The sequence below is a fragment of the Oncorhynchus mykiss genome, chromosome 18 (assembly GCF_057628025.1).
Source record: "Oncorhynchus mykiss isolate SJ-2025 chromosome 18, ASM5762802v1, whole genome shotgun sequence".
NCBI classification, from domain to species: domain Eukaryota; kingdom Metazoa; phylum Chordata; class Actinopteri; order Salmoniformes; family Salmonidae; genus Oncorhynchus; species Oncorhynchus mykiss.
Genome location: NC_143039.1, coordinates 41163156 through 41178305, shown reverse-complemented (window position 1 = coordinate 41178305; position 15150 = coordinate 41163156). Strand labels below are relative to the sequence as shown.

Genomic DNA, 15150 nt, shown 5'->3' with positions numbered 1-15150 from the left:
CATCACGTGTTAGAGGACAACCTACTGAAGACAACCAGCTACATTTTGGAGTGTTGCATTTTGATTTGGTGGTCGCCAAAACGGAAAGAAAAATGCAACACTTACAGTACCAGTCAAAAGTTTGGACACACCTACTTATTTTTATTTATTTTACTATTTTCTACATTGAAGAATGACAGTGAAGACATCAAATCTATGAAATAACACATATGGAATCATGTAGAAACCAAGAAAAGTGTTAAACATATCAAAATATATTTTCTTTTTGAGATTCTCCAAAGTAGCCACCCTTTGCCTTGATGACAGCTTTACACACTCTTGGCATTCTCTCAACCAGATTCACGAGGAATGCTTTTTCAACAGTCTTGAAGGTGTTCCCATATATGCTGAACACTTGTTGGCTGCTATTCTTTCACTCAACCATCTCAATTGAGTTGAGGTTGGGTGATTGTGGAGGCCAGGCCATCTGATGCAACACTCCATCACTCTCCTTGGTCAAATAGCCCTTATACAGCCTGGAGGTGTGTTTGGGTCATTGTCCTGTTGAAAAACAAATTATTGTCCAACTAAGCTCAAACCAGATGGGATGGAGTATCGCTGCAGAATGCTGTGGTAGCCATGCTGGTTAAGTGTGCTTTGAATTCTAAATAAATCACTGACAGTGTCACCATCAAATCACCCCCACACCTCCTCCTCCATGCTTCGCGGTGGGAACCACACATGCAGATAACATCCATTCATCTACTCTGCGTCTCACAAAGACATGGCGGTTGATACCAAAAATCTCAAATTTGGACTCATCAGACCAAAGGACAGATTTCCACCGGTCTAATGTCAATTGCTCGTGTTTTTGGCCCAAGCAAGTCTCTTCTTATTATTGGTGTCCTTTAGTTGTGGTTTCTTTGTAGCAATTTGACCATGAAGGCCTGATTCACGCAGTCTCCTTTGAACAGTTGATGTTGAGATGTGTCTGTTACTTGAACTCTGTGAAGCATTTATTTGAGCTGCAATCTGAGGTGCAGTTAACTCTAATGAACTTATCCTCTGCAGCAGAGGTAACTCTGGGTCTTCCTTTCCTCATGAGAGCCAGTTTCATCATAGCGCTTGATGGTTTTTGCGACTGCACTTTAAGAAACTTTCAAAGTTCTTGAAATTTTCCGGATTGACTGACCTTCATGTCTTAAAGTAATGATGGACTATCGTTTCTCTTTGCTTATTTGAGCTGTTCTGGCCATACTATGGACTTGGTATTTTACCAAATAGGGCTATCTTCTGTATACCATCCCTTCATTGTCACAACACAACTGTGTCACTTTCGTCGTATACATAATGAGCGGACCAAGGCGCAGCGTGAGTAGAGTTCCACATATTTATTAAAGTGAACCTTCAAAAAACAACAAAGAATAAACTAACGTGCAGTTCGTAGTGCACATAGCACTAAACCAAAACAAAACCCCACAAATGGAGGTGGGAAAAGGACCACACTAAGAATGATCCACAATTAGAGGCAGCGATCATCAGCTGCCTCTAATTGGGAACAATACTCACACCAATATAGAAATTCAAGACTAGAACACCCCTAGTCACGCTCTGACTATTGCACCATAGGGCACCATATGGTCAGGGTGTGACAGTACACCCCCCCCCCCCTAAAGGTGCGGACACTGACCGCAAAACCTGAACCTGGATGGGGAGGGTTAGGGTGGGCAACTAGAGTCGGTGGTGGCTCCGGTGCGGGACGTAGCCCTCGTCCAGACCGCAGATCTGACCCTGAAGCCTGGCTGAACGCCGTGCCCGGACTGGGCACCGGCACAGAGGAAGGCTCTGGGCCATGGAGCGGGACTGGACGCCGTGCCTGGACTGGGCACCGGCGCAGAGGAAGGCTCCGGCCATGGAGTGGGACTCGACGCCGTGCCTGGACACCGGCGCAGAGGAAGGCTCCGGCCATGGCATCGGCGCGGGAAGCTCCGGACCGTTGATCGTCGCTGGAAGTTCCGGACTGTACACACGCTCTGGTGGACGAGTGCGGGGAGCCGGCACAGGACGTACCGGGCTGGGGAGGCGCACTGGAGGCCTGGTGCGTGGAGCCGGCACAGGACGCACCGGACTGATTACACGGTCTTCAGGGCGAATGCCATGCAGAATGCACCTAACCAACATCTCTCTCCGATCTCCATCGACTCCCCGACGGTCTCTGGCTCTCTCCTCGGCTCGACCCGCAGCCCCTTGTACCCCACCCCCAAAAATGATTGGGGTTTCTGTGGCCACGGACCCCGGCGTCGTCGCTGTCCTCCTATACTCATTGGCGACTCCCGCCAAGGAAGGGTCTCGCATCCACCCATTATTTCCTCCCATGCCCAGCTCTTTTTTACCTCCATGGTATGCTGCTTGGTCCTGTAGTGGTAGGATATTCTGTCACGTTCGTCGTGTACATAATGAGCAGACCAAGGCGCAGCGTGAGTAGAGTTACACATATTTATTAAAGTGAACCTTAAAAAACAACAAAGAATAAACGAACGTGCAGTTCGTAGCGCACATGACACTGAGCCAAAACAAAACAATATCCCACAAACGTAGGTGGGAAAAGGACCACACTAAGTATGATCCCCAATTAGAGGCAGCGATCATCAGCTGCCTCCAATTGGGAACCATACTCACACCAATATAGAAATTCAAGACTAGAACACCCCCTAGTCACGCTCTGACCTATTGCATCATAGAGAACCCCAAGGGCTCTCTATGGTCAGGACGTGACTGTACCCCCCTCCTCAAAGGTTCTATTGACCCCTCCCTTTTGTAACAAGCCATCATATCTTGTCAGTCCACTAGGGACTTTTATCGCATGTAAGTGTTTGTGTGTGTGTATTCTGTGTTATTATTTAGGTAGTTAGTATATAAATAATTAAGACAATTGGTGTATTGCTGATTCATCAATAAGGTTAGGGTTCTTGCAGATATCAAGGAGTATGTGACGTTCAGAATGAGACTGATATGAAGTAATGATTTAATAAGTGACTGTTACTGATGTAAGAGATATCTATATATCTTTACAGTTTAAGTCGGGAGATAATAACTCATTAAACAACATTTTCCCGTGGTGCCCCAAATTCCTAATGAGTTAATTGTTATATGATTCATTTAATTGAGTAACAATTAAACATAGTTGATAAAATAAATAAGTCACCAGATTAATGATGTCAAGTCAAGACAGTGTTGTTTCATAGATTTGATGTCTTCACTATTATTATTCTTCAATGTCAAAAATTGTAAAATAAATAAAAACACTTGAAGAAGTAGGTGTGTCCAAACTTTTGACTGGTACTGTAAGTGTTGCCTTTTTCTTTCCGTTTCAGCGACCACCAAATCAAAATGCATCCCTTCAAAATGTAGCTGGAATCAGTAGAATGAGACGGGAGAGTCGGATTACACGTCCTGTTCAAACTAACCACACGGAATCTGGGAATAACAGTCCAATAGAACCGTGTCCAAAATCTGATATGGTTTTTCTACTGGATTCTTGTATTGGAATCCTATAGGATAAAATCCTATACGATAGGTTCCAAAATCTGATAGTATTTTCTCTTGGATTTTTTAAAAACTTTCCCAGTTTAGACAGTGGAGGAATCATGCATGAGAGAATAGCCTACATTTCGACAAACTCAACTCTTAACCTTGAAGTCAGTTCCACTGCTTTTTTTAATTGTTCCCCTCTAATCAGGGACTGAGACCTGGGACACCAGATGGGTGTAATTCACTATCAGGTAGAACAGACAACCAGCAGGCTCTGAACTTCGTAGGGTAAGAGTTGAATAGTCCTGGCCAACATCAATGGTAAGAGCCTAAATCAAACTTAAATTAACTCTAAAAAATAATGAGAAAAAATGACAATAGAAAAAACATGCATTATGACTTGTATTTATTGAGACATTTTGTTTTAGTTGCTTATAATTTGTTCCAGTGTAACAAAGAACTTGTGTTGGTACAAAACTGATGAAAATATGGCATCACATGAACAGTTTGCTCTAAGGTAGTTTCACCTATATATTATATTATAAAAATAATTAATGTAGTTAAAAATACTGTAATTAGACCTATATAAAACAATTACACAATGAATACCTTATCCTCTCCTATAATCCATGCTCACAGTTGGAATTAGAAGGAATGCAGCTATTCAAGTAATTATACATTGATTTACTGCAACACAAAGGATATAAAAACAATGATGATGGAGAGAAAAGGATAAGACAAAGACACCCTCAAAATGTGACAGAATGTGTGTTGGGAAAGGACAAATACAACAAAATGAAAGACAACAGCAAAATGTAGCACTGACATAATCCAATTTTGAAAATAATACAGTGTGGAACAGCAGTTGGCACATATATTTAGAATACTAGAATGGCCATGAACCTTATGATGGGATATAGGTCAGCCATTTTTGTCAGGAAGTTGGTCAACCATGGTTTGCCAGTGAAGTGATAAGACAGTGTAAAAAAAAAAATATATGGAAGAATTTATCTGCACTGTGTTTGTTAGCTAGCTAGCCAGACAGTTTTAGCGGAATGATTTCCCCCCTCAAATTAACTGCCAATATGCCAACATCCCACAGCCATACACTGGCTGAAATCAGTTGATGATAGGACTTAGACAAGTTGTAAATGCAACAAGTAGTCTACTGATATTGTATCATATAATAGAACTCACAGCTTCCCAAGGAGGCATTTATGGTCTGTTTACATATATTTTAGAGCAGGGGTGTCAAAGTCAAATGGACGGAGGGCCAAATAAAAAAATCAGCTACAAGACGAGGGCCGGACTGTTCGAATGTTCATTGAAAAATTTTTAAATGACGCATATAGTCTAGTGAACCTAATTGAACCTACTGAAAACCTAACAAATATATTACAATATGATCAGATAAATAAAGCAATATTTTCTTATGGCTCTGTCAGTAATCTTTAATTTTCAACAGACACAAAAGACAAATTTCCTTTATATAAATATCCCCATAACATGAACATTAAATGAAAGAAACCGGTATTCAAGGCACCATCAGTAGACTATATTTTCTATTTTAGCAAAAGTGGGCTAAATTTACTTCAAAGAAAAAACAATAATAGCAATTTTCTATCATCCACTCAACTGAAATATTTTTAAAATATAATTGGATTGAAATACAAAAAAATAAAGTGCAAAAATCTATTAATCAAAAACAACACTTTGTTTAAGGAGAAGTAACATGCAGTGAAAACAAATATTAAATTTTAACTTTTAAACTTGAACTGAGTAAAAACTCTAAATATGTGATTGCACAGTAATGTTCACTTGTTTGAGGTTGAGGGTGATACTTGGTGGTGTCCCATCTTTTCCACAAGTTCATCAATGTTCGGGGTAAGGCTCTGAGCTGAAGAAATCCTCAGAATTGAGTGGAGGTGTTCAGCAGTAAGTCGACTTCTGTGTGATGTTTTGTTCAGGTTCATCAAAGAAAACAGTTGTTCACACAGGTATGTGCTGCCAAACATAGACAACGTTTGAGCAGCCTGGATGCGCAGCTGGGGCATTGTGCCGGGGAGGAAACGGGCGAACTCCGCAGCACCCACTGCCGCATATTTTGCCCTCAGTGCATCATTGCATTGGAGGTCAATCAACTCCATTTGGAGGTTTGGTGGTGAGCTTTCCACGTCAACAGCAAATGGGTTACCGAGCAGTTCCAACCTGCTTTTTTGTGCTTCAAAGTCAGCAAATCGGCGTCGAAAGTCAGCGGCAAGCATACCTATTTTATCAGCCAACTGTGTGCTCGGGAACGCACTGGTAGAGAGCTTCTCTTTCATGGTCTGGCAGCTGGGAAAGTGGCTCAAATTTTCTTTCCGCATCTGCGTCTCCCACAGAGTCAGTTTGGTTTTAAATGCCTTCACTGTACTGTACATATCAGAGATGACACGATCCCGACCCTGCAGCTGCAAGTTTATTGCATTCAGATGACTCGTAATGTCACACAGAAAAGCCATTTCACACAGAAACATTTCGTCTCGGAGTTGTGTTGTGTCTTTCCCTTTGCTGTCCAAGAACAGACAAATCTCCTCACGAAGCTCGAAACATCTTTGAAGCACCTTTCCCTGGCTTAGCCATCGCACCTCTGTGTGATAAGGCAAATCACCATGCTCCGTTTCTAACTCCGTCAGAAATGCCTTGAACTGGCGGTGATTCAAACCTTTGGCTCTGATAAAGTTAACTGTGCGCGTGATGATGCTCATTACATGCTCCATTTTCAAGGCTTTACCGCACAACGCTTCCTGGTGTATGATACAATGATAAGCTGTCAGCTCACCTGTCGCGTTTTCCTCTTGCATCTTTTCCCGTATCTTCGCCACCAGTCCGCTCCTGTGTCCACACATCGCAGGTGCTCCGTCGGTTGTCAAACCCACGAGTTTTTCCCAAGGCAGCTCCATCTCATTTACACATCTTGACACCTCTTCATACAAATCATGCCCCGTAGTTGTGCCATGCATAGGACGTAAAGCCAAAAACTCCTCTGTCACGCTTAGGTTGGAGTCCACTCCGCGGATGAAAATTGACAACTGGGCAATGTCAGAAATGTCGGTGCTCTCATCCACAGCCAAGGAATATGCAATAAAATCTTTTCCCTTTTTCACAAGCTGCTCTTTTAGATTGATGGACAACTGGTCTACTCTCTCGGCAATGGTGTTTCTGCTCAGACTCACATTTAAAAAGAGTTGCCTTTTTTCTGGGCAAACTTCGTCACAAACTTTAATCATGCAGTTTTTGATGAAATCCCCCTCCGTAAATGGCCGGGCTGATTTAGCGATCTCTTCTGCCAAAATAAAACTGGCCTTGACAGCAGCCTGGCCTTGTGATTTGGCTTTTTTGAACAGAGCCTGTCGAGATTTGAGGCCTCGTTTTAATTCCTCTGCCTTTTGTAGCCTTTGTTCCATGTCCATATTCTTGTTTTTGTCCGCGTGTTTCGTTTCATAATGTCGTCTCAGATTATACTCTTTCAGTACCGCCACACTTTCTCCACACAGAAGACACACAGGTTTTCCAGCTACCTTCGTGAACATATACTCCGACTCCCACCTTGTTTGAAACCCCCGGTTCTCAGTATCCACCTTCCGTTTTGCCATTTTTGATGGGTATCTGAAAGTTAATTTTACTGTGATGCTGACGACTGCTGTGCCAATAAATATTGAAATGAAGCAGCCTACTGCTCGGTGCGTCACCTTTGCATTGTGGGAAATGTAGTATTGGTGCGTGTAAAAGATCTGCGGGCTGCCGGCTTGCTGCGGGCCGGTTCTAATAATAAATCAAGATCATCCCAGGGGCCGTAAAAAACCTTCTTGCGGGCCGGATGTGGCCCGCGGGCCTTGACTCTGACATATGTGTTTAGAGGCTATTTATACAGAAAGTGTGTGGGAAACCTGTATAAACAGAATTTATAATTATGACAATATTTTAGGTTGACAATAATTCTATCACACAATTTCTTATGTCATATACCTTACTTTTAGGATTGTACCTCTAATGCAATTCATTCCAGTTAGACTGGGTTGGATTTCTCCCTGACCAATATGGCTGCCATTTCTGGAAGTTTGACAGTTTATGACAGAGATCCTATTAAATTACTAGAAGGGCTATGAGTTAGCACTTGGTGGTGGAATGTGAAATGTAATGTTATGTTCATAGGCTATATAAAAATATACACTTTTAGATTAAAAAAAAATATGTATATATATATATATATTCTGAGTAATTACTTACAAATACATTGATGTTAAAAGCTATGCCTAAATGCTTGGTGGCGTATTTACAGACGTTCTGAATCTTAGCATTTTCTAAAATCAACAGTGTTAGCCCTACCAAGTGAAGTTAACAAACAACTGCAGTGTGTACTTTAGTCAATTGCTGTGTGCAGCCACACAAACATCCCATCTGATCCCATTCATGTATGTGTAGTAATAAAGCTCACCAGCTTGTAGTCCCCAAAAAACAGAAATGAGTTATCTTTAGTTCATTCAGCCATTCCTATAAGGGAAATTAATGGGGAAAGAATGGGGTTTTGGGATAAACACCAGAAATAAAGTCGGAGGTTAACACAGGCTTAGAAGATCTTACACATTTTGTTCTATGAGATAACCAGAGTTGGGGTCAATTCCATTTCAATTCCAGTCAACTCAAAAAGTACAATGAAATCCTCACGCCAATTCTCTTCCAATGCTTTTCAATTCGGAAAATTTTGAGTGGAAATTGGAATTTATGTGCTTGATTTGATTTCATTAATGTTTCAAATTAACCAAAATTGACATCAGCTGATGAAGACGATCTAATAGAACAAAACCTATAAGATCTCCTAAACCTGTGTTTACCACAGACCTCATTTTCGGCGTTGAGACAAAAAAAAACATTAATTTCCCCATAGGCTTTGACCAACGAGCTATGGCGGAGTTAGTGATATCAAAAAGATGCAATTACTATTGCCCTCAATAGTAACCAGGTTTCCATCCAACCTTTTCATGCGAGTAAAGTCCACGCCATATAACGCAATTTTTGTGTGTGAGAATACCATCAGTAGAGTTTCAAATGCGATGGAAACCCATTTAACTTTCTTTTTTAAAATTACAAAAATTCTGTACATCGGAATTTAACCGCAAAAGTCATTTAAGCCCCAACAAGTCAATTTGACGGAAACATCTTTGGCGGGAAAATGTGCATATTAGAATATTCTTATGTTTTGGCAATTGGATGGAAACCTAGCTTACAACACCCATGACTTCAATTCACTCTTGCTTGTGGTTGTCATTGTTCTGAGCAGTGCCATCCTGTGGCAAAGAGAAGAGCCGCAGTTTGCTATGCAGCTGGACACTGAGGTAGGCACAGTCCTGTGTATCCAGAGAGTGAGCCAGGGCCAGGTAGGCCGACAGACTCCCCGCCAGCAGCAGCCTGTCCAGGGGCAGGGCAGGGAGGAGCCACAGCACCACAGCCAGCTCCACACACACGGGGTGACGCAGGTGGGCGAAGAGACGCTGAGCCCGGGGGGACTTGAGAGCCAGAGGATCTCCCAAACCAAGGCACTCATAATAAACCTGAGAGGGATGGAAGAGGGAGGATGGAGGGAGACCAGGAGAAAGGGATAAATTACTTATTGCAGACATTATACCAGTTATTTACATTTCATCAGAAGGATATTCTTAAGCATTCTATTGCTGACTAATTACAGCTTTGGCATCACATCAGACAGAATTTATGCAGATTATTAAAATTGTAGGCCTATTACAGTAGTACTTGTACATTTACAAGTGCGTGGGAGAGGGACAATGATCAAATGTGATGCATGAAAATGCTTTGGTGTAACCAGTGTGAAAGTGAACAGTATCACTTCCTCCACTGTCCCTGTCCCCTTACTGGCCTCAAACTAGTGGTCCTCTGATCGCAATCACGTGACTGCAATCTTTCTCTGTTACAGCTGCATGGGTTTACTTCACCTGCTTGATGCCCAGTAGTTCAGGATAGTCAAAGATCAGCAGTATACTGCAGATGATGGACCAGCAGAGGAAGTGCAGGGTGAAACAGAGCAGGGGGAACCAGGTATTCCATGGGGCATTACGTACTGACCACAGACAGGGAGCCTCCGTCACAGGCTGCCAGTAATGCATCAATATCTAGAACAGGGACAAGACAGTGAATTAGGACAGCAAAAGGGGTATTTAAATGTTGAATTGTCTCATTTTTTTAAGACCATAAGATTTTATAAATGAAAGTGTGTGTGTTACCTGGAGAGCCAGAGCAGTGGTGGAGCAGTACATGGCCCGGTTCAGTACCCCCAGGACAGACTGACAGGCCTGCTTGACTGGAGCCCAGGCCAATAGGCTGTGCTGGACAATAAAAAGAGCCAGAAGCCCCAGATCCACAACCACAGACTTGAGAACAGAGCTGTCCCGCAAAGCTACAGACCATGGTACAGAGTCTATATAAAGTATAGAAATATGGACAGAGGGATACGATAAGTATATGGTGTGGTAGGTTAGGTGTTGGTGATTATCAGTACAAGACAACAACAAAGTCTTGGAGCAAAGTATAATGATGAATTCCCATTGTTGAAGTGATCTTGTTAGTCAGAGGGTACCAGTCTTGGCCCTGTTTCCCAAAAGCATTGGTTCTAACGATGATCATGTCCTTATATTTTTATTTTATTTAACTAGGCAAGTCAGTAAAGAACAAATTCTTATTTTCAATGACGGCCTAGGAACAGTGGGTTAACTGCCTTGTTCATGGGCAGAACGACAGATTTGTACCTTGTCACCTTTCGGTTACTAGTCCAACACTCTAACCACTAGGCTACCCTGCCGCTCCATTTATTTATTGAGATACCGGGACGCTTTTTTGCTAACGTGCGCTAATGTGACTAGAATGACGTTGTAAGTAACAGCAAACTTCCCAGGACATAGACATATCTTATATGGGCAGAAAGATTAACAAGAATTTAAGCTAACTGCACTATCCAATTAAACTATCCAAGTATCTATTACAGTGAAAAAAATACCATGCTATTGTTTGAGGAGAGTTCACAAAAACAAAAAAAACGTTTATCACGGCAACTGGTTTGATACATTCACCTCCGAAGGTAAATTATGTACTTACATTCAGTAATCTTGCTCCGATTTGTCATCCCGAGGGTCCCAGGGATAAAATGTAGCATAGTTTTGTTTGATAAAATCTATTGTTATAATCAAATGTAGGAACTGGGTTCTACAGTTTGAACCCCTGTTGTCTCTTGCTCCACACCCACCCCGCCCGGCCATCTAGATGTGTGAAAGTTAGTGTATGAGCTAATGATCCAGCTAATGATCCACATTCCTGGTAGTGTGTAAACTTACAAAAATGATATGGTAATACAAAATGTATGTTCTCTATAGTTATGTACTTGAAAATGTATCAATTGACCAATTAGGCACAGTCGGGTAGACTTCATAGAAAATATTGTGCAGTATTGCAATGCTTCACTGAATCCATCTGAAACTTTGCACACACACTGCTGCCATCTAGTGGCCACAATCTAAATTGTGCCTAGACTCCAATATTATATTATCAGCATGTTTAATTGTTTGCATTATATTTTACCAGATCTAAATGTTTTATATTATCCTACATTCATTTCTAAAAACTTCTAAGTGTTTCCTTTCAAATGGGATCAAGAATATGCATATCCATGCTTCAGGTCCTGAGCTACAGCCAGTTAGATTTGGATATGTCATTTTAGGTGAAAATTGAAGACAAAAGAAAAAGTCTGATCCTTAAGTTAAGATGCTTTTGGGAAACCGGGCCATGTTCAGCTAACATTGTTTTGCACAGGCACATTAACGTTACATCACAGCGTTCGATTTCGACTGCAGTACTTGTTTCTACGGTCTCGCTTCCAGGTCCAAAATTATTGTCATGAAGCAGGCAGGGAGCAGGCCTTCTAGCCCGAGGTCCGGCGCGCTATCGACTGTGCCGCAAAAGCATGCTCGTGCAGCAGGGTCGATTTCCGCGCTTATAAACGCAAGATCGTTACACTACTCCCTCCTTCAAAGAGCGCGTCCTCGCGCTAGCTTGCGACTCTACGTCTTACAGGAACGCGCACCGTCCAAGCACACGCACTGTCGTGGATGCAAGGTCCGATCACTTCTGACACCAATGTAATGAAACAGCAGGGAGCAGGTCTCGAACTCTCGACCCCGAGGTCCGGCGCGCTATCGACTGTGCCGCAAAAGCATGCTCGTTGCGCTTATAAACCCAGGTTCGTTACACTATTTATTGAGATGAATGAACCATTCAAATAAAAACATTCTAACTTGCTACTGAAACAATACATCTGGAAGTTGCAACAGCTGTGAACCGTTTGTATAGTTTGAGACTAGAATGTGCTACTTTTCCTGATGAACACACAACCCTTTGCCAAAGAGCCAGGAAACATACCTTGACACAGTGGCGACTCTCCAGTGATGTTATGATATATCGCTCGAAATGAGATGAAACGAACAAAGTCTGCACCGGTTATAAAAACGAAGACAAAGTTTAACAGCGCCAAGATGCAAAGGGTCATACCACGAGCAGTGACTGACGCCATTTCAATATGGACTTTTTCCTGATTTAGGCAGAAAGAACGAGAGGCGTCGCCTCTTCCTCTCTGATCAGTGCTGTGCGGGATCCTTGGGACGTAGTTTAACCGTAGCCATAGCGTTTACCTATCCGTTCCAAGGATCCCAGATAGCACTGACCCTGCTGCTTTAGCAAAAATGTTCGCTACTGTCGGTAGTTTCTTCCGGGAGGTGAGCGGTGGGGACAAATATTAACGCTCGATGTCGCTGTTAACCTGAGTGAGACTTGACGAGTAGAGACCTGGGTTCGGAATCCCTGGGTTCGGAATCCCACTTTACATCCGTAAAGAACTTTAATTTGACTTACTCAATGCTGATGTAGTACCTAACTGTCCAATAAATGAGACACCTTCTTACTTTGAGCTTTTTTTATATATATTATTATACACATAAAAGCCTCACAAATTGGACAGAAAAATCAACACATGATTCATTTTGCACATCACAATATCAAATGTATATAAAAGGAAGCCCAGCTCAGCATCTCGTTGTACACCACTCTGATTATCATGTGTAGGTTAATCTCCCAATCAAACCTCAAATCAATATCACAGTGATAGCACTCCACATGGTAACGTCTGTCGAAGGCCACTACCTAAATGGATTCTCTTGAGCCCTAAGGGAAGACAGATATACAAACAGAGGTCCAGATCCTTCTCTGGACAGACAACTCATTATTAACACATGCACCATTTAGCAAAATAGCCTTATATCATAGCCTGTGTCCCAGTCTGTTTAGATCTGCTCAGAAACAACTGGCACCCAGGCTATTATGCCATGCTTTTAGTTAGAACCTGCTCAAACATTCAAAAGCAAGATATCATAGCTAACCTCAGATGGCAGAATTGTCTGGCCACAAGTCGCACAGCAAGGTGCCACAAGTCTGAGAATAAAAGGACAAGATGTAAATGAAATACAGAAATGTGATTGACTCAATTGTGGTAATAGTTTAATCATTATTGCTATGCTGTATAAAGGTGTGTCTGTAACAGGGTGTTGATGTTGATTTAAGGGTGTGTGATGGTCTTGCTCATTGTGTTGGAGTAGTAATGCAGTCAAACTCACCTGTGGTAGTCTCTGACACAGTAAACCTTTTATTTTATTAAATATCCACAGGCATTACAGAATTCTGGAGTACTTTCAAAGTAATTGAAAAATAGCGTATATTTAATACAATTCTCATAACAAGAGACAGTACTTGATTAACTAATTGAATACGTTTGAATATACTGAATGTTTTTGCATAAAAATTAAGAAGCAGAACCACACCCTTAACTGATATCTGATTTAAAGACATTGAGATGCTTACCAGGAAGTCATCTTCACAAAATATTATTTTTGACATGTAGTAAAATGGCCTGCCTTTTAGTGTTTGACCTAAACATGAAAGAGAGTTCAAATGAGGGATAGTGAGAGAGTGTGGGGTGGGATAAAAACTATTCCCAAAACACAGCTGAATTAAAACAGGGAAGGCTGTTAATGAAATTACATTTGTTTTTTTGTGTGCATGTTTGTGTGTAGAATAGATGCATGACATGTACTGCAAGCACTGCAGGTGAAACAGGTGTCATGGTATAGCTTTCCCATTGCCTGGCAAGCCCGGCCAATACCGTATACTGCTTCACTGCATCTTACACAGCTCCCTGAAATTGTCAGACCACACACACACACAATACACACAAACTACACACTGTAACTACGTTTCTTTCAGTATCCCTCGATCATCCAGCAAGAGCGGCACGGTCAACTGAAATACTCTGACATCTGATCCTTTCCCCAATCACAAATGCAAGCAGCCTAGCACACAATCACACACTGCAGAGCTATTTAGATCTGTTAAATACCAGAGTAGAGCACCCCAACATAAAACAGGTATGCTGCTGTCTTGCTACAGTATAGAAGAGAACCTAACGTTCGACCAAAGCTGTGGTTTTGATATCTGCCTTACCAAAGTAGATGTCAGTACTGGTCTGGGAGTCCATCTCCACTTCCAGAAGCCTCTCTATGTGAACTTCTAATTTTAGGATATAAATGATGCTGTGTTCATGACCTAGTGGGAAGTGGAAATGAACCATGCACAACTGGGGAAAATCCACTTGAACGGCCCTCCAACTGGTGTTTACTAGTGGGAATCTCGTCTATCATCCTGAGCTCCCACGTGTTGATTTAACCATGATTTAACTGTGCAAGTCAGTTTAAAAGTAACTGTCCAGTAAAAATCTCACCTTTAAAAGTTAATATTTTGTTAACTCATACCCAAAAAGTAATTATAGGTCATATTTAATAGAAATCTGGAAACACTGGGCAGTTACTTTAATCAGTGACCATTAGTTCTGTGTTGCTGCCCTCACGTGGTCTTCCTAGGGTTCCAATCTTGTGCCCCGGGCTCCATCTCAGGAATGCTAGCCATATGGCATTAGGCATGTGGAGGCAGGAGGATGTCTCAATACTGCAGTGAGAGAAAAGCCCAAAAGTTGACATCTGCATGGGTCCACACAAAAAAAACTGATACATGATGACACTGTGGCAGATACCGTTGTTTATGAAGTCTTTCATAAACAAATAACACAGGTTAGCCTATATTGAAATATGTCATAAGCATTCTGTCAAATAAAAAACTATAGCCTAAACTACACCTTTATTAATTGTCTTTGGAAAACACAAATCTCCCTTTCCTAGTGTACTAAAATATTGATGTTACAGAAAATAAATAATACATAACCCTAGAATTGGACCTGTCCTCTGCAATATAATCAACACAACACACAATTAGGGACCCAAAGAATGCTGCACACTTATAAAACGTAGTCTTCTAACAATTAATGAAATATTGTTATTCATTGTAGGGCATCAATAAAGCTAAAACAGAGAGGGAGGGTGTCAAGGCTTCAACGGCAACCTGGACTCAGGGGTAGACGTAACATAGATGCGGTAAAGGAGTCAATGGAACATAGACGTTCCATTGACCAGATTAGCACTCCTCCAACAAATCTGA

General features: G+C 41.7%; 1 protein-coding gene across 2 annotated transcripts; it reads right to left on the bottom strand.

The window, feature by feature from the left end:
- Positions 1–7996: 7996 nt before the first annotated feature.
- Positions 7997–12318, bottom strand: nrm (nurim). Of its 2 annotated transcripts, none has more exons than XM_021571675.3 (4): positions 11974–12318; positions 9789–9982; positions 9501–9677; positions 7997–9101 (listed from the first exon to the last, which is right to left on the bottom strand). In XM_021571675.3, the coding sequence occupies exons 1-4, from the start codon at positions 12122–12124 to the stop codon at positions 8796–8798; spliced, it is 828 nt and encodes a 275-aa protein (XP_021427350.1). In that variant the 5' UTR covers positions 12125–12318; the 3' UTR covers positions 7997–8795. The 2 variants fall into 2 exon arrangements, with proteins under 2 accessions (XP_021427350.1, XP_090064559.1); XM_090208433.1 differs by having other exon boundaries at positions 9789–9885; positions 11974–12186.
- Positions 12319–15150: the final 2832 nt, after the last annotated feature.

What these genes read in the sequence shown, in the direction of transcription:
- nrm (XM_021571675.3), bottom strand. Translation starts at nt 12,124, where the DNA reads ATGGCGTCAGTCACTGCTCGTGGTATGACCCTTTGCATCTTGGCGCTG. An exon ending in AGAGTCGCCACTGTGTCAAG is followed by an intron (nt 9,983 to 11,973) that starts GTATGTTTCCTG and finishes TACTTTATATAG; the next exon opens with ACTCTGTACCATGGTCTGTA. An exon ending in CCACTGCTCTGGCTCTCCAG is followed by an intron (nt 9,678 to 9,788) that starts GTAACACACACA and finishes TCCCTGTTCTAG; the next exon opens with ATATTGATGCATTACTGGCA.